The sequence below is a fragment of the Papaver somniferum genome, chromosome 8 (assembly GCF_003573695.1).
Source record: "Papaver somniferum cultivar HN1 chromosome 8, ASM357369v1, whole genome shotgun sequence".
In the NCBI taxonomy this organism is placed as follows: domain Eukaryota; kingdom Viridiplantae; phylum Streptophyta; class Magnoliopsida; order Ranunculales; family Papaveraceae; genus Papaver; species Papaver somniferum.
In genome coordinates this window covers 146,702,966-146,720,949 of record NC_039365.1, presented here as the reverse complement: position 1 = coordinate 146,720,949, position 17,984 = coordinate 146,702,966, and the positions used below count along the sequence as shown (strand labels likewise).

At 36.9% G+C, this 17,984-nt stretch overlaps 1 protein-coding gene across 1 annotated transcript; it reads left to right on the top strand.

Moving 5' to 3' along the window:
* The first annotated feature begins 1,467 nt into the window (after window positions 1-1,467).
* LOC113303394 (proteasome subunit alpha type-2-A-like) lies at window positions 1,468-7,185 on the top strand. The gene is made up of 11 exons (XM_026552425.1): window positions 1,468-1,683; window positions 1,774-1,850; window positions 2,503-2,567; window positions 3,011-3,057; window positions 3,142-3,217; window positions 4,126-4,193; window positions 4,327-4,396; window positions 4,645-4,730; window positions 5,093-5,155; window positions 5,666-5,731; window positions 6,931-7,185. Exons 1-11 carry the CDS (start codon window positions 1,643-1,645, stop codon window positions 6,977-6,979), a joined length of 708 nt encoding a protein of 235 aa, XP_026408210.1. The 5' UTR covers window positions 1,468-1,642; the 3' UTR covers window positions 6,980-7,185.
* Window positions 7,186-17,984: the final 10,799 nt, after the last annotated feature.

The following is a 17,984-nucleotide window of genomic DNA, read 5'->3' as shown; positions in this document are numbered from 1 at the left end:
TACCATAAAGACATGGTGAAAAAGATGATAACATCAAGACATTGATTAATCAGAAAAAATGATAAAGTTACAGACAAAAGTTGTAAGACAGCTTTATATAGAAACCGTTAACAATGACAGCTAATACAGTTGCACATATGTGTCTCTCGTGTGTGACATAACAGAAACACTCTTATCCTTCACTGCATAATCTCTTATCCTTCACCACTTCTGCATATTGGCATTTTGTCACTTGACTGTCTTTATTGTTAACCCACTTGCCGTCACGTAATATTAATCAAAACTTTCTGGCCGTCTAGCGCAAAAAAAAACACCATCCAAAGCATCCCAACCACCGGATTGGGGTCTCTGTTCAACGACGTCCGTCTGATAGCTTTTGCTATCATGGAGACAAATACCGTCACTTTTTATTACATTGATGAATTATTATCTAGACGTTAAAGTTAGACAAATTTGGAAATTTATAAGCTGTTAATTAGTAAAATAAAAGATCTAAGATATATAGTCTTACATATCCGGTGTCTATATACAAGTACTTCAAAGCCTTCCTTAACATATACAAGCCCTAGGGTGCACACAAATTGGGGTAGTTTCTTTTTGTATTTTTTTTATACACGTATATTTTGTATTCTTAAATATATAAAAGTATCATATAAATCACATGTGAGAAACATGAAATTAAGAGACTTATATAGCGAAAAAGAACTTGAACTTGAACGTTTTTGTAGTCTTTCACCATCGTCCCAATATAACTTGAACTATTTGGTCATATAATTTCTAGGTTGTATATCACATGAACGTCACCAAAGATATTTTCGAACTCTTTCTTGAACAAAAGGGGAAAGGTACCGAACACCGTACGGAACTTAGACCAACCACTTCTTAGAGCGACTGAATTAACTTGCTATGGATGGCTAGATATGTGCATTATGATTACGTCATCACCAGCTACTTGTCTAACATGTTGAAACTCATATTTTTTATCCTGCTCAAAATTTAATCCACTAGCTAGGGTGCTATTAGATCCTTTGACTTTTATGTTTCTTTTATTTTTTTGGTTTCTGATTCATATTTGGAAGGAAATAATAAAGATCAAAATTAGAGAAAGAAAAAAAGATTTGAAGAACAATCAAGTAGAAGTGTGATGTTTATAGATGGAATAGAATCAACCGTTAACGATATTAAGTGAACCATTAGCGATATTGACAATATGAAGGGAAGACTCTATTGTTGGGAACATAAATAATATCGCTCTATTTTCCATCGCTTAGCTCTTTTCTCATGACACCGCATCTGAAGTGGCATGGCACATGGACTTTTTTTTTTTTTTTTTTGCCATGGTTCACATGAACCGGCTTTATACCCCACTTCCGGTCCCAGACTCCCAAGTTCCCATCCCCTTTGCGCTTTATCGGTTGACGCGCCTCCATAAACACGAACCACAGGGATACAAGTAATAATTTACATAAAGCTGTAGGGGTGACTATGGAATTGTAAATTACTGTGAAGTTTTCTTGAGTGAGGGTTCTGTGTCTACTGTGATCAGTTCTAAAATAATTCTTCCTTCTTCTCTCATTCATCTCCATATCCTTTCTTGTTCGATTTCACATCTCATCCTCATCTCGACGAACAAACTAACGCCATGGGAGATAGTCAATACTCATTTTCTCTCACTACCTTCAGGTATGTAAACCCTAACTTTGTATGTGAAATTGATATTTCGTGCAGTACTTTTTTCTGATTATGCATCTACTTTTTTTTTTTTTGGTACAGTCCTTCTGGAAAGCTTGTTCAGATCGAGTATGCCTTAATGGCTGTTGGATCTGGTCAGACATCTCTAGGAATCAAAGGTATTTCAATTGATTTTTTAAGTAGTTTTTGTAATTTGCCCTAAATTTTTTCATGATTTAAAGACTTGGACAAGTAGGTTATTTTTGTCGGACCTAGTATTTTATTTAGAATTAGGTTAACGTATAGCCCACTTGGAGGAGTTGCATTCGCGCTTCTGTATTTGGTTATTTAGTAGTATTGTGCGAATCCTATTACGAGGTTGAGGTTGCTAGCAATTTCTTGTATTAAAAAACAAGAACAAATTGTTTGAGTACAAAGAAAACAGCAATATTTCTTGTATTTGTCTCAATTTGGGATATGCATTCTGTGTGCCGAATTTAGGATTTTGTTTGGAAGATTGGAAGTCTGCTGATATGAATTGATTGTAAGTGTTTATCGTGGAGTAACTTATTCCGAGATGAATTATTTTCTGGGGTGTGGTCTCAAACTCTCAATCATGAATATATCAGAGTGGACCTGTGTATACAGTTGGAAAGGTTGTGCATGATATGTGTGATGATTCGTTATTGTAGTTTGTAGCTATATTGTACTTGGGTGTTTGTTTGGTTAGCTCCTAGGTATGGTTAAGGTTTTAGCATGCTATTGGCAGATATCCTCTTGAGTCGTATTACCTATTGAATTCTGATTATAATTTGTTTCTGATGTCTGCAGCGGCCAATGGTGTTGTAATTGCAACTGAGAAGAAGTTGCCATCAATCTTGGTCGACGAAACATCCGTAAGTAGATATTTCATATATACTGATCTAAACACAACTATTCTGGAGACCAAGTTCCTTCCTCACAAGCCTTACCTAGAGTCCCCTAATATTATTGGTCATATATTCTGTTTTGGTGGTCAATTTATACTATAATAGATTTGCGAGTTCTTTTTGTAACTATACAATCTCTCATAGAGCGTTCCAAACTGTTTTCTTTTGTTTTTTAAAGAATTTCTTAATTTTTGGAGTCTAAGCACTATTTCTGACAGTCTACAACTGTTCTAGAATTTGATTCTACTTTTAGTTTGTCAGTTCTATCCATTCGCTGCATGGTTTTTCAATTTTGTTGCCGTACTCCATTTTTATAGGACAAGCAAACACAAAATTTCGAGCAGTTTTTTTTCTTCTTTTTGTATCTAATTGAAGGGTGCAAGTAATATCTTGATATGTTTAATTTTCAGGTTCAAAAGATACAATCTTTGACTCCAAACATTGGAGTTGTATACAGGTTTTAATTCTTGAATTTGCTTGTTAAGAATGGGTATATTTTGTGAAATTTGGGTTATGAATTATTGTTAATTTTTTCATGCAGTGGGATGGGTCCCGATTCTCGAGTTTTGGTTCGTAAAAGTAGGAAGCAGGCGCAACAGTATTACAGATTATACAAAGTACTAATCTACCCTTGATGTGTGTTTTTCGTGTCATTACTTTTGTGTTGTTCGAACTGTCTTTTGACAGGAAAATGCGTCTTATGCATCTTATAGCATTTTAGTTTGAACCACTTTGTTTCTTGTTGTGGTAATTGCTTAACTGATTTTTGCTTTTTAGTTTGCTAAACTGTATAACCTAAATTGAGGAGAGGAATCAGGTGTTTCTTAAAACAAATGCACTATTTACATTGAAATTTGAATAGTCACCATCCTCTTGGCAAGGACTTTGGGGAATTAAAAATATTCAAATTTCTTTTATGTCTGAAGAAAGGTATGTTAAATTTGTACGATAAGGAAAATCAAACTCTCAATTGACTAACATACAAACTTCAAAATTATCTAAGCATCCTAGGCATTTGAAAATATATTTGAGAAAACAAGATAGGTGCAGTTTGGTAGAGTGTCGAATGTGGTGACTAGCATATAGACAACATCTTTCACATGTTTGATCTTCATAAAGAATTTTCACGAAACATGAAGTTCTCTGAAGACTGATGAAGAATTTTGTGTGAGAAGCTAACAGGGTAGATTGTGTTGCAATCTTTGTGAATGTTCTATTAGGGGCATATCACTCCAAAGTCCAAACCTTTGATGCTGTTGAGCGTTGAGGAAATTTGTAAGTTGTATATGCTGTTTTCTGGGGCTGGGATTTAGTTATAAACAATAAGTTGTATATGTTGTTTTCTAGGGCGGGGATACTTAAAAAGTCATATGTGCTGTTGGTTGTATTAGTGTATGTCATTGCCCATTAGTTTGCATGCATACTTTTTTCTCTTTCCTTAAAACAGTAATTTCTACTTACCCTGTTTTAGTTACAGTACTTGGTTATGCAAACATTTTAACTTCATTGTATTCTGGTTGTGTAGGAACCAATCCCTGTTACACAACTTGTCAGAGAAACTGCTGCTGTCATGCAAGAGTTTACTCAATCTGGGTGAGAAATTATTCAGAAACCTCCTCAACCTCGTTAACTAATTGGAGTTTTAAGTCAATTTAGATTTGCAGCATTCTGGTTCATTAGAGGGTTCCATTCTAAACTGAGTAAAATTTATGATATATCTTTCCAGGGGTGTAAGACCTTTCGGAGTTTCCCTACTTGTTGCTGGTTTTGATGACAGTGGTCCACAGTTGTATCAGGTAATTCCATCAAGTAGTGCATTATGTTTGCGTCTTGAGTCCTGATATTCGCTTAGCTGTCTGTCTGCGTCAAGGCTGCTTATTCAGTTATTTGTAGCGTGGATTACTGTTAAAGGGATTTTAACTAGTCATAAAAGAAAAGCTTTGAGTGTTTTCTTTATTGCTATGCTGTCCCTTCAACTTTCAACCCTATTTTTTAAATGAATTATTGTTTCATTTGCTAATATTTTGTTTGTATCCTGCTTTAGGTGGATCCATCAGGTTCATACTTTTCATGGAAAGCATCAGCAATGGGGAAAAATGTCTCTAATGCTAAGACATTTCTTGAGAAGAGGTAATTGATTGGCTAAAGACTGTTTGTTGATTTTAAGTTAGAAATCGCCAGAGAGCAATTGCCCTAATGGATGGAGCTTAAAATTGTTAGCATGATCTGTTATCTTTTTCGCTTAAAATTGTTAGCATGCTTTACGCTTTTTTTCCTTCATGATCTGTTTAATTACTTCTTGCTCATCCACTGTACTTCCGTTGGCCACTTTTTGATAAGTGTGAGTTTGATATTTGGGGTTTAAGTATTTGGATAAGGGGTGTGTGATACTCTTGTGATCTTCTATACAGCATTTCGAGCGTTAAGCATTTTTTTTGGTTATATGTGGATCCAAGCCTTGCTAAGTTGTTTAAGTTTTCCTCTCATTGTAGGTACACTGATGATATGGAGCTTGAAGATGCTATTCACACGGCCATTTTGACTCTGAAAGAAGGGTATTTGCTTATACTTACGTATTTTTGCATATTTACTCTAGGCAGGCAACTTGCATTTACTTTTTCTCAAAATCCTGAACATTGTGCTACCTTTTATGCACATGTTTACTCTATCCCCCGTCTGTATGCCCCCGTCTGTATGCTTTGACTAAGTATCTTGTCTCTGGGTATCTTATTTGGCTCTGCATCTTAGGTTTTCTCAAAATCCTGAATATTGTTCTACCTTTATATGCACGAACATAGTTTTACAGATAATCTTTGTGTTTTATTATTGTATCATTTGATGAAAATTTAGCAAGATAACTAGAACATATTGTGCTCATAATTTTACAGATAATCTTTGTGTTTTATTCTTGTATCATTTGATGAAAATTTAGCAAGGTAACTAGAACATATTGTGCTGTGATTTTTGTTCACATGTTGTGCTTTTTCTCATTCATTTAATCCCAGAGTTCCATGTCAGTGGCCATCTAATCCTATTTCTGCTGTGATTTTTGTGCACATGTTTAGGTTTGAAGGACAGATTTCAGGCAAAAACATTGAAATCGGAATTATCGGAAACGATAAAACTTTCAGGCAAGTTATCCTCTCCTTTTTATATTATGATTTTTGTTACTCTCAACCTTGAACAGAAAGTACGTAGCTTAATGATTAGGAGTTCAAAGCTTCTGAATGGAAGACCATAGCTCTATCTGATTCATTTGTTTCCCATATTTTATTGTTTGAGTCGTTCTTAATTTGTTGCAAGACTAGTTGTGAGCAGAAAGAATGTGTCTGATGTGATAATGATGATAGAGCAATAATGTTATTTGCACCTATTACAATGCGGGTTCCATGGAACCCCACGGATGTGGATCCTAGGTGGAATTTGTTTTGCTAGCCTGTAAAGTGTTTTATCTTTGTTCTTAAAATTGAAAACCTCATGAGACTAAATTCCATTTGATCTACTGTCCAAGTCAATCCCTAAAGATATTGAACGTTTTTTTCTTTTCTTTTCCGTTTTTTTTTATCAAAACAATCGCTTGTAATTCTTAAAACAAACCCATAAACAAACTCTACAATGAATTAGGAAGTGTTTTTCTTACTAGTTATCTTTACACATTTATTTTATTGCTATTACTCTTATTGACTTGACTTTGTATACAATATCAGAACTAATTATTACCATTCTGTGGAAAAAAATCCCACTTGAAGACGGTGATCTTCAACTAGCATGAGAGAAACAAGGAACATTTAATATTATAGGGATGGACATGAATCGATGATTTAAAACTTTGTTACAGGGGAATAACTAAATCAACCTAAGAATTATAAATAAGTCAAATACACAGTTGGCTCTCTACTGAATTTGTAAATTTTCCTTCTACCTAGGATCAACGTTAGTTTGGTTTCATGGAACTCGAATTTTAATAGGTATCAGTTGTGTAACTGTTGAGTCCCAATTATTTGATTTTATGCTGACTGTCGATTCAGTAAATTCACTAAGAATGCCTGTTTATGATCCAAGTGCCTCCTTGACATTGCTAGTCTCCGAATCAAGCTGGCATTGTTGTGTTTTATCAATATAAGATGCCAAACTAAGTAGTGTTTAGGTATTCCCTTCCAATAATCACACCTGGTCACTATGTATCTTTTTGTGTTTATTTTGCATATACTGTTGTACTTATATTCTAGGAACATTTCTTTTTCTGGGAGATAGAAGCTCAACTGCTGAAATGCTGAAATTACACAGATGTAACAACAGATGTTTCATTTTGTTCTCTTTTTTGTTGCAGAGTGTTGACCTCGGCCGAAATTGAAGACTACTTGGCAGAAGTAGAGTAACTGTGTGCACTTTTTCTGTAATCTATTTAAACTTTCTGCTTCATTTGGTATTCTCTGTTCAGTTGCCAGTTGAAAGTAAAAGTGCAAATGGTACTAAGCTCTTCTCGTCACTTTGATATTGGAGCTTGAAAAATATAATTAGGTTTTGTATTTTCATTTATATCATATCTAAATTTCCTGAGAATATAAATCATAATTATCCAGAATCCAGTGTCATTACTCTAGCTTGCTGCATCATTATATTAGCCACCTTTGGAATATATTTTTTTGATAGACTATTAGTTGTCACAATCGAAAGCCAGTCTTTGATCTGTTTTGCTTCAGAGATCGGAAAATACTCAAAAAACATGACTTTATTATCCTCGCGTTTTTAGGGGCCACCCGAAAGGATTTAGGGGCCATCAATTTATACCCAGCCAAAGACTCTAGTTAAGGGGTACCCTATATGATATTGAAGTTACATAAATGCCCTTCTGGTAAAACTGTATAAAAACCAAATAAAAAAAAATTCTACTCATTTCAACTCTTCTTCTTCCAGTTTCATATTATCTTCCGATTGTGGAAGAAAAAAAACTTTCCCTCGTTCTTGTGTTCAACCGAAACATCGCCGCGAATCGTAAAATCAAAACATCGTCGATTCGTTTATAAAACAATGGACAAGGGAAACGAAACCCACAGACCTAGAACCAAAAACGTTGTTCGGGGTATCGATCCAAAGATTGAGATTTTAGCAAGAAATAAAGAAATTGTTGCTGCAAATGAAGAAGAACGCGAAGAAGAAGTACCCGTCGATGTAGTCGGTGGTGGCGATTCCGATAGTCAAACACTTCGTCAACTTCAAATGACCCCAATTAGGTAAGAATCTATCATTTTTGGGATTTATTTCGCTTTAATTCGACGAATCGAGAAAAAAAATTTCTAGGGTTTTCGGTTATTTATCCAGATTCGGGCGATATTCATGCTTATTTACTTCCGAATGTAGTCGTGTTCTTCATTTCTCAAGAACATCGACAGTATTCGGGAGAAATATTTGATGGTTATCGGCCGAATATTGTTGGCCATATCTTCCTGGATACAAACTGGTAATAATCGGTAGTTTAACGAATTTTTTGGATCCCAAATATATTTAAGTAGACACACAGTATTCGGAAGTACACTCACTACCGAATATATATATATATATTGAAAAAATCTCAAAATTTTTGATATAGGAAAAATCCCATTTTGGGGCCAGTATTTATTCGGAAGACAATATAATGTTTTATACCTTCGATTGTGTAGGATAAAATTTTAGAGTTTCTGAACTCCAGTTGATGAATATTCGATTGTAAACATGTTTAAATATATTCTGATTGTTTTTCATTCGGGAAAAATATGTGTCTTCTTACTTCCGAATTTGTTCATTCGGGTTATAGTTGTGTACTTTGTCTTCCGATTGTGTAGGATGAAAAATTTAGAGCTTCTGAACTCCAATTGATGCATATTCGGTTGTAAATATGTTTAGCTAGCTTTCGATTGTTTTGTATTCGGGAACAGTATGTGTCTTTTTACGTCCGAATGTGTACATTCGGGTTATATTTCCATACTTTGTCTTCCGATTGTATAGTTTGTAAATATTGTTCCTTTCTTTGTTGTTTAGACAAAGTCGAGAAAGGAGGAAGAAAGTGACATCTAGTGCTAGGAGGGAAAGGAGTGCCAAAGATAATTCAAGTGCTCAACAAAGCTTACAAGAACAAAGCAGTCAACAAGGAGTGCAACCAAGTGCTGAACAAAGTGTAGAACAACAAGGCAGTGAACAAGGGGTGCAACCAAGTGTTGAACAAGCCGCTCAACAAAGTGCAGAACCAACTGCTCCACAAGTTACACCCCACCCTGAAATTGAACAAGTTGATCCAGTGCCAAGAGTAGAAGAAAAGGACAACCCAAGTGGTACCCAAAAAAGCCAAAAAGGAAAGATGGTGTAAAGAAGGATATTGCTAAGAAAGCATCACATCTTTTCCCTCAGCACTGAAGAAGAAGGGTATTCCAGCAGGTACATCCTTGGGCTACCGGCGGACAGGAAATTGCTATTTGGATACAAACTCATGGCCCAGAGAAATATACGAAACCGAGGTAAAAAATTACTATTTTTATTAATGTATTTTCTATGGTTTATCGTAATATTTTGTATTAAGGATTTTTTATGTCCTTTAATAGGATCATCAAGATGCGGTCCGTCTACTCAACCTACCCGCCGCACCAACAAAAATGCTTGTGTGGCCTTTATCCGGTGAATGTGAAAGGTTCAAGTCAATTGTTGCCAACTCGGGGTTAGCTAATGCCGCGAGAATTCATTGTTGGAACATGATCGTTGGCCATATCGCATTCGTGGAGAGAATATATCCTGAGAACGATACTTTCCTAATGCCGTTTGGGGAGATGACGATTTACCCCGGATGATGTTGTGCAGATTCTTAAACCTTCCCGACCAAGGCCGCGGCTGGAAGTTTAACTACACAAAGCAGTAAGTTGGGCACAACTTTATGCTCTCACTAAAAGTGGTTAGGTTTGGGATGAAAGAGACAACAACAACAGAGTTTAGGGAGGCATGCAAGTTACAGACAAGACAGATCAACATTATAAACATACAGCTTTGATGAATATGTTTCCGAGGCACCTAGAACAAAAGGAAAAATGGACTTGTTAACTATGATGCAGTGAACCACGCTGCCACCGCATATCTCCTTTGTGTATTGGGATGTGTCATATTCCCCAATACTTCTGGCAACCGGATCGACGCCAACCTTATACAACTTTTGGATCCTCTCCATGAAGTCGTGACTATTCTTGGGGCACGGCATGCCTAGGATTCTTGATGGAAGAGTTGAGAAAGGCTTCGAGGCTAGGAACCTGCCAAGTTGCCGGGAACGTGGCTCTATTGCAGGTTTTTTCTTTAACTCTATAACTCACTCTATAGTTATTCGGTAGACAATACATATGATGCATATTCATAACTCCAAACTATGCATATTCGGGAACATGTTACTTAGTTTTACTTCCGATTGTTTAGAATCGAGTTTAGTCTTGGGGAGTTACTGCCGAATATATAGGCCAAAGTATTATAGGTTACTGAACTCCAAATGACGCATATTCGGTACGAAATGATCCATCTCTTGTTCCGAATGTTGGTTATTCGGTGGCTAGGTATTATTTTGTTTTCCGATTATATATAATCGGAAATATACTTTTGATATTAGAACCGAATATACAGGCCAGAAAAACTATAGGTTACTGAACTCCAAATGACGCATATTCGTTAGGAAATGATCCATATCTATTTCCGAATGTTGGTTATTCGGTGGATAGGTACTTAGTTTTATTTCCGATTATATATAATCGGAAATAATGTTTGGAAATTACTACCGAATATACACAATCTATTTACTAAAACTTGGTTTCTTATGTATATAGGCATGGATCTATGACCACTTCCCTATCCTGAAGTTGGCCGGAGAGAACCCGGGGTGGTGCAAAGGTACTCCTAGAGGAACAAGTAGATATTTGAAGACAACCGTTCTAGACAAAAGAGCAGCAGTTGATTCGCATGAGGGAGATTTTGGACCAATTGAAGGCCTCAGACGTATGCTTTGATCCATACAAGGAAGATCGAGCCAGTGGGCATATAAATGTTCGGTCGGACTTGTCCCTTTATTTTGGACCATTGTGGCACCCCACAGGATATGTGATGTATAACCCCTAGGGTGATGCGACAACACGGTATATACAACATCAACCTGTGGAGGAAATGGGGGATTACTACAAATTGGAGTTGGAGTTGTGCTCTTCTAGTGGTGACAATCTCACGATTTTCACACAGGCCCACCTACTGTTCTTGATAACTGGGATAAGAGGAATGACTTCATTATCGACACTGGTAGACGAACCACCCGAGGTGATGAAAATTCTCCAGACTATATGAGTTGGTATAACAACGTATCACATCCTTTGGTTATCCGTGAAATCAAATCCAACACTACTGCGGCGGGTTCAAGTTATAATTATCATCAAAGACAAACCAGCTGGTTATGATAGACTGGTGCGTGTTCTTATATTTTTGTTCATTTTATATTATTCCTATAAATCTTAGGTAATTACCGTTTGATGTTATGTCATTACGTATAAAAAACAGGTGAATAGGTTCAAGCGTGTTTCCAAAATGTTAACTGCATGCCTGAAGAGCGGAGATCCCATGCCAGCTGAGAAGATCAAAGAGGCTAGAGACCTAGTTGATAATATGGATAACGAAGATTATGCTGCCCAGTTTGGGGAGAAAGTCACGAAGAGGCATCCGCCCAAGGTGGCAGTATCAAAGACGGGTAAAAGAACTCGAGCTTCATCGAGCGCTGAAGGTGCTCCAACTGAAGGTGCTCAAACCCGTGGTCGTGCAGGACTGGGAGGTAGTCACGGTCGTAAAGTAAAGAAGAGCAGATAAATGACAATGATTTGTGTTGTACATTCGGGACTTTACAAGGGCCAATATAGAAGGTTAGACAACCCATATTCGGAAGTTTGGGTAACTGAGTTGACTTCCGATTATTGCAAGTTCAAAATTTGAAAAGTATCAGTTTTTCCCAAATTCTGATTTTTGGGCCATCGTACATTCGGGACTTTACAAAAAAAATTATCCCCGAATATTACAAGTTCAAAACAAACCATGCCATGGCTCTAGGTGGTTCCAAGGGCCAATATAGAAGGTTATACAACCCATTCGGAAGTTTGGGTAACTGAGTTGACTTCCGATTATTGCAAGTTCAAAATTTGAAAAGTATCAGTTTTTCCCAAATTCTGATTTTTGGGCCATCGTACATTCGGGACTTTACAAAAAAAATTATCCTCCGAATATTACAAGTTCAAAACAAACCATGCCATGGCTCTAGGTGGTTCCAAGGGCCAATATAGAAGGTTAGACAACCCATATTCGGAAGTTTGGGTAACTAAGTTACTTCCGATTATTGCAAGTTCAAAATTTGAAAAGTATCAGTTTTTCCCAAATTCTGATTTTTGGGCCATCGTACATTCGGGACTTTACAAAAAAAAATTATCCTCCGAATAATATAGTCGTGTTTAGAAATACCAACCTAATCGGTAGATAAAAATTTAAGTTCGCTACCGAATGTCTTTTCGGAGGGAATACGTGTATCGTTAGCAACCGATTGTAGTGCATCATTGATACGAAACCTCAACGGCCATATTTTTCAAAAATTAGAGCCGTTGGAACTCTAATCTATATAAGGAGGGTAACCCCTCTCAGTTATTATTGAGTAAAAAATCAGAATGAAAAACCTTTTCAATGGCAAGTCCATCATCAATCGACAACATACTTCGAAGATGCAAGCGAACAACTACATCAATTGCAGCAATGGAAGAAGAAATACAAAAAAGGAACAAACAACCCAAAAAAATTAAACCATCGTTAGTGGCAACGAAGGAGGAGGAAGAGGAAATCAAGGCTAAGAAGCGAGGTCAAGAACAATTCCATCATAGAGAAAGATTAAAACAAGTTGAGGAAGAGACCGAATGGAAAAAAATTATTACATTGTGAAAGATCTACCCAAAGAACAGCAGGACGATCGTATATTTTGGATTAACGTTTCATTGGGTCCTTTTGTTGGTAAGTACAAGAAGCCACGCCACAATTATGAACCATCCCATGTTTCTTCAAGGGTGCACCATGTTATAAAATTGTGCACCGAGTACAACCGTATTCTTGCTAGGCACAGAGACGACAGGTTTGCGGCACAAGATGCTTATTCCAAGTGGAGAGGAGAGTCGTTTCTACATTTCGAAGCCGCGTTGATTGTTGCATCTCGGACTGGGAAAAAAGAATAACATGTGATGTTTGAGTGCTGTAAATTCAAATTTTTAATATTAATCGGCGGTTTGATAAAATATGGAATTCCCGAATATGATTAATCGGATTGAAGTGTTATAATACTGTTGTTCCGATTACATAGTTTCAAAAAAATTATAGCCGTGCCTCGAAATACCCACCAAATCGGTAGATATATTTAAGAGTTCTACCGATTATAATATTCAGAATCAAAACGTGTATCATTACCAACCGATTATAATATTCGGAATCAAAACGTGTATCAAAGAGCCCGATTCCTACATTCGGGAGACAACATTGTATTTTTTGCGACCGATTAAATCATATATCTTCACAAAAAAGTTTCCAAAAAACTTGTACAAATTACATGTTCGAAAAAAAAACGATCAAACATCGTCATCATCCGAGGGGATCAATTCGAGTAACTCAGCGGGAAAGTTGTTGTCCATAACGCGATCCCAATCAACCATGTTGGACTCATATTGTTTCACCCAATCCTTGCAATGGTTCATCGGGAAGTAATCGTGCCACTTACTCAACGGAGGTAACGGACAATCTTTCTTTACTCTTAAACCGATAAAATGCATTTCATTCACAAATGCCATTACGATTCTTCTATCTTTAACCGACTCGTCGCAAGCCGTTCTTGTGGGTGCAAACGTCATGCTAAGTCCATACATAGGAGGAACAAAGAAATGTACCACGCAATTCAAAACGTCCGCTAGGAGATATCCAAATTTAGGCATTGTCATCCAATACTTGGATCCGATTGTCTTCAATCCCTTTCGGCACTTCACACGCGCAACTAAGTCTTTGAACTCTTGTTCTTTGTCGTATCTATCTCCTCGCCTCATCATCTCCATATAAAAACCCTTGTCCTTCACTAGTTGTACCGCCATCTTATTTCTTAAATATTGGCATTGGGTGACATCTTCGATATCCGCCTCTCTAAAGTAACCCATTTGTTCCGTAGCAACGTGAAACCCACAATTTCCATCCCCATCAACCTCGTCGGTCGACAAAACAAATGGAATGATAAGTGGAGGGAGTTGTTCCAAATACTCTTTGTATATTGTATATGTGGATCGATTTGGTCTTCCATTAAGATCTCTAGGGCAACGAAGAGTACCTTTGTCCTCTTTTATAGTAAGAATTTCCATTGGTTGGGTTTGTTGCGAGGCGTTCATTTGCTCAACAACTTCTTCGACAACATTGGGTTGACTTACTTGAGAAGGCTCTGTAGAGATCTTTGGCCTTACTTGTCGGGTGGTTGGTCCACTTTGATCATTTCTTGGACGACCTCTTTTCTTAGGTTCCGGCTCATCTTCAAATTCGGCTTCCGAACGCTCGTGCCTAGACAATATTCTTTTATTAGACAAATACTCCTTCAACTCTTTTTTGGATGGTCCTCGACACTTCGGTGTTCGGCCTACCGGTGTTCTTTTGCTTAATAGGTTCATCAACCTCCCTTAAACAAGGGTGAAGGGCTTCCTCCAAATTATGCATCAATATTTGCTTTTTGGTGCCGTTTGATGTAGCGTAACGCTCGGCTATTCGTGCACACAATTCCGACTCCAAGAAAGACGGACCATCAACTACCGGGGTGTTCGGAGTGAAATTTAATTGCTTCCAAAATGGATGAATATCATTGATGTCAATCACTTCAACATACCTACCCAACTTATGACGACACGGGAGTCCAATACCTATCATATCCTTGCAAACACAAACCGTATTCTCGTCATCATAAGTTTTATATAACTTCAATTGTTTCATCATGCGATTTATTGCCCATCTTGAAACTTTATGAACAACTCCCCTTAGAAGCAATTTTTCCTTAATATGTTCCATCGGGAATTGGTGTACACTAAATTGCATACATTTCCTAATCTTTACGAGATCACGATTGGTGAATTCATGGATTGCTTCTTGGATCGACACAACTCCATTTTGACTACCAATTAGTATTTTCTTTAGTCGACCATGAGACCCCTCCGCAATGCTTGTCGCCTCGTTCTTGAAGTTACGATATTCATATGTCCATGCAAACACAAACCTCTCCTTAATCGTTAACCATTGTTTTTTACAATACTCAACCGGTTTTGGGTAGTCCGTGCCGTATTCATCCTCAAATTTCTTCAAGTTACATTCGTAAATTTCCTCGGTCATCGACCAAACGATTTTGTCCCATGCTTTCATGAACATTTTCCAAATAATTCCATCCTCCTTCCACTTTTCTTCAAATAACCTATCCTCTTCCTTACGTTCTTCCACGGTTAATTTACTAATGCGCTCATCCTCTTCCTTTGACCTCTTGGTACCCTTCCTTGGTCTTTTAGCTTGGAAATGATGATGGCAATTGGTTTTGAGATTGCATTGAATGTGCCACGTACATTGCAAGTTTTGGGCTTCCGGAAACACTACCGCTATTGCATGCATTAAGGCTTGATCGTTATCCGTTACAATAACCCTTGGAAAATTATCACCGTTATAAATGGACCTCAACGTCTCCAACATCCAAATGAAACTCACATTGTTCTCATGATCCATTAAACCCCATGCAATCGTAAACGTGTTTTTGTCCGAAGTATGGCAAGCAATGTTCAACAACGGCATGTTATACTTGTTTGTCTTATAAGTAGCATCTATCAACAAAATTTGATGAAAGCATTGAGCCAATTGGATCATTTCGGGATGTGCCAAGAAAATACGAACCACTATACCATCATTTTCTTCCCTTCTCAAGGTGTAGCCGTGTAACTCCGCTAACCACTCCGATTGTTGCATGACCGTTCTACCATCCCATTCAGTCCTTTTGATCGTAGCTAGGGCCGAATTAATTGTAGACAAAGAAGACAAGTTGTCGGGGTCGCCCGCATTTATTTTACTTAAGATCGCACTCGCTTTTTGGATCCGCATAGACCTCACCGTCTGCATTTGATGTTGTTTTAACTTGGCAACCATTACATGTCCAATTAAATCCAACAGATCATCATGGTTGTGACAACCGTTATCAACTTTATACATTTTATACTCTTTACCTTTAATACCATCGGGCTTATAGAAGACAATCTTAAATGGGCATCCTATCTTCTTGGTATTGCTTCGGTATTTCATATTCGTCTTCCGTACGTACTTACTATTCTTTCCCTCGTGACTCTTTCGCGTCCCACCTCGCTCACAAATCATTTCAAATCGAGTGTCACTAACATGATTATTTTGAACTACCACGCACATGTTATCTTTTGCCTTGTTCATAAGCCATTCCTTTGCCTCCTTCTTACTTCCAAATGTCTAAACGTTCATAAAACAAAACAAATCTAATAAGCATAACCATTTAACATATAAATTTTGAAAAAAAAAAGAAGTAGTAATGAGTATACCAAATCGTTTGCATAGTATAGGGAAGTGTCGGGCCTCAAATAGAAATCATCAACAAACTCTTCAACGACCTGCATATGAAAGCAACAAATTATTATACAATAATCGGAGGTTATTAAATAAGTCAAACTGCCGAATATATTATATTCGGAATCCTATCGGTTACCCAAAACACCCGATTTATGTAAATGAATGTACACAGTTTACTGAGTGCAAAAAATGATATAATCGGAAGCTAAAATATATAGTAAAACAGCCGAATATAAATAACCGGCAGATAACTTTAATCGATAAACATCCGATTTTCAAGTTTTCGGAAATTTTATTTTGAGGCCACTGTTATATTCGGCAGTCAAATAATGTTAAACTATTACCGATTGTAAAGGATAAGAATACTGAGTTTTGAAATTTTTTGAGGAATTCGTTTTTGGGGCCATTCGGGGGTAAATAACTCTACATAACTACCGAATGTAGATTTTTTTGGAAAACCAGTTTGGGGTTTTTTCTCATATTCGGCAGTAAACTACTATCTTGGAACTACCGAATATACATATTTGGTACTCTCTGTGTTATATTCGTAAGTTTATTCGAGAAATTATCTATCGAATCTGGGTAGTTCATGGCATTCAATGCATGCAATAATCGGTTTTTCTTGTTTACAAAAGCACACAAACGCATGCAAATCGAATATTTGAGTTTCTTAACACAATACCTGTGTTTTACATGCATCGTTAGCTTCAATATCAGGCGATTCTCCATTTTCTTCCATGAAAGGGTCGTCTAGGTTTTCCTCTCCACAAAAGTTTGGATCATTCAACATATACCCCAAATCGTCTTCACCATGATTCTCACCTTCTTCTTCATATCCATCCATTTTTGTAGTGATAAAATGAGTTTTCCCTTTTTCCCTTCACCTTCTTCTCTATAACTCTAACAACTCAAAAATGAAAAAGAAACGGAAAAAATGAAACAGAAATCAGTCTAATATTGCACCGACTACAATCGGAAATCTGGGTAATATTTTGGCTTCCGATTGAAATCGGAGGATAAAAATGTTATCGTATCCTCCGAATATATAAGGGTAATTTTGCCATTACGAATTATGCGAGATAAAGACTGGCTACATACCGGCTTCCGATTGAAATCGGAGGATAAAAATGTTGGCCCCTAAATTTTTTGAATGGCCCCTAAAAACGCAAAATTTATTATATATACATACCGGTTTACCTTTCAAGTATAGTCGACCTTAAAACATGCGCAATGTTTCCTTGTCCCTGTGGGAGTGTGTGGGTTGCATTTAGGGAATGAGAAAAACTATTCATTTCGTCCAAATCGAACTTCCCGCGAAAAATCCAATACTATTAAACTAGGAAAAAGAGCAGATAAGACATTGTATTGATGGGTTTGAGGAGACAAGTGACTGATGGCTGTCAATTCTCAACGGCTACTTCTCTATCTCTATATTGTCTTGTCCTCTCACAACCCAGACTTGTACTGTTTTTTTGGCGGTTCTCCTCTGAGATTTGTACTGTCACACACGCGTCTGAAATCTAATTAAGAAAGATTTACTTTCACGTGGCTTATTGCAAATGATGAATATTTAGGTCATATCTAAACCATCAGATAATCAAAGTAATTAGTTTCTACTAGAAGCCAATTAGTGAGTGGATTACAAAAGGTTTCTCTTCTTTTTCTCCCATTCCAACATTAAATTATATTATAAATTAATACCTAATTAATAAAGTAGTCTTTTCT

What these genes read in the sequence shown, in the direction of transcription:
- LOC113303394 (XM_026552425.1), top strand. Translation starts at nt 1,643, where the DNA reads ATGGGAGATAGTCAATACTCATTTTCTCTCACTACCTTCAG. An exon ending in TCTTGGTCGACGAAACATCC is followed by an intron (nt 2,568 to 3,010) that starts GTAAGTAGATAT and finishes TTTAATTTTCAG; the next exon opens with GTTCAAAAGATACAATCTTT. An exon ending in AACATTGGAGTTGTATACAG is followed by an intron (nt 3,058 to 3,141) that starts GTTTTAATTCTT and finishes TTTTTCATGCAG; the next exon opens with TGGGATGGGTCCCGATTCTC.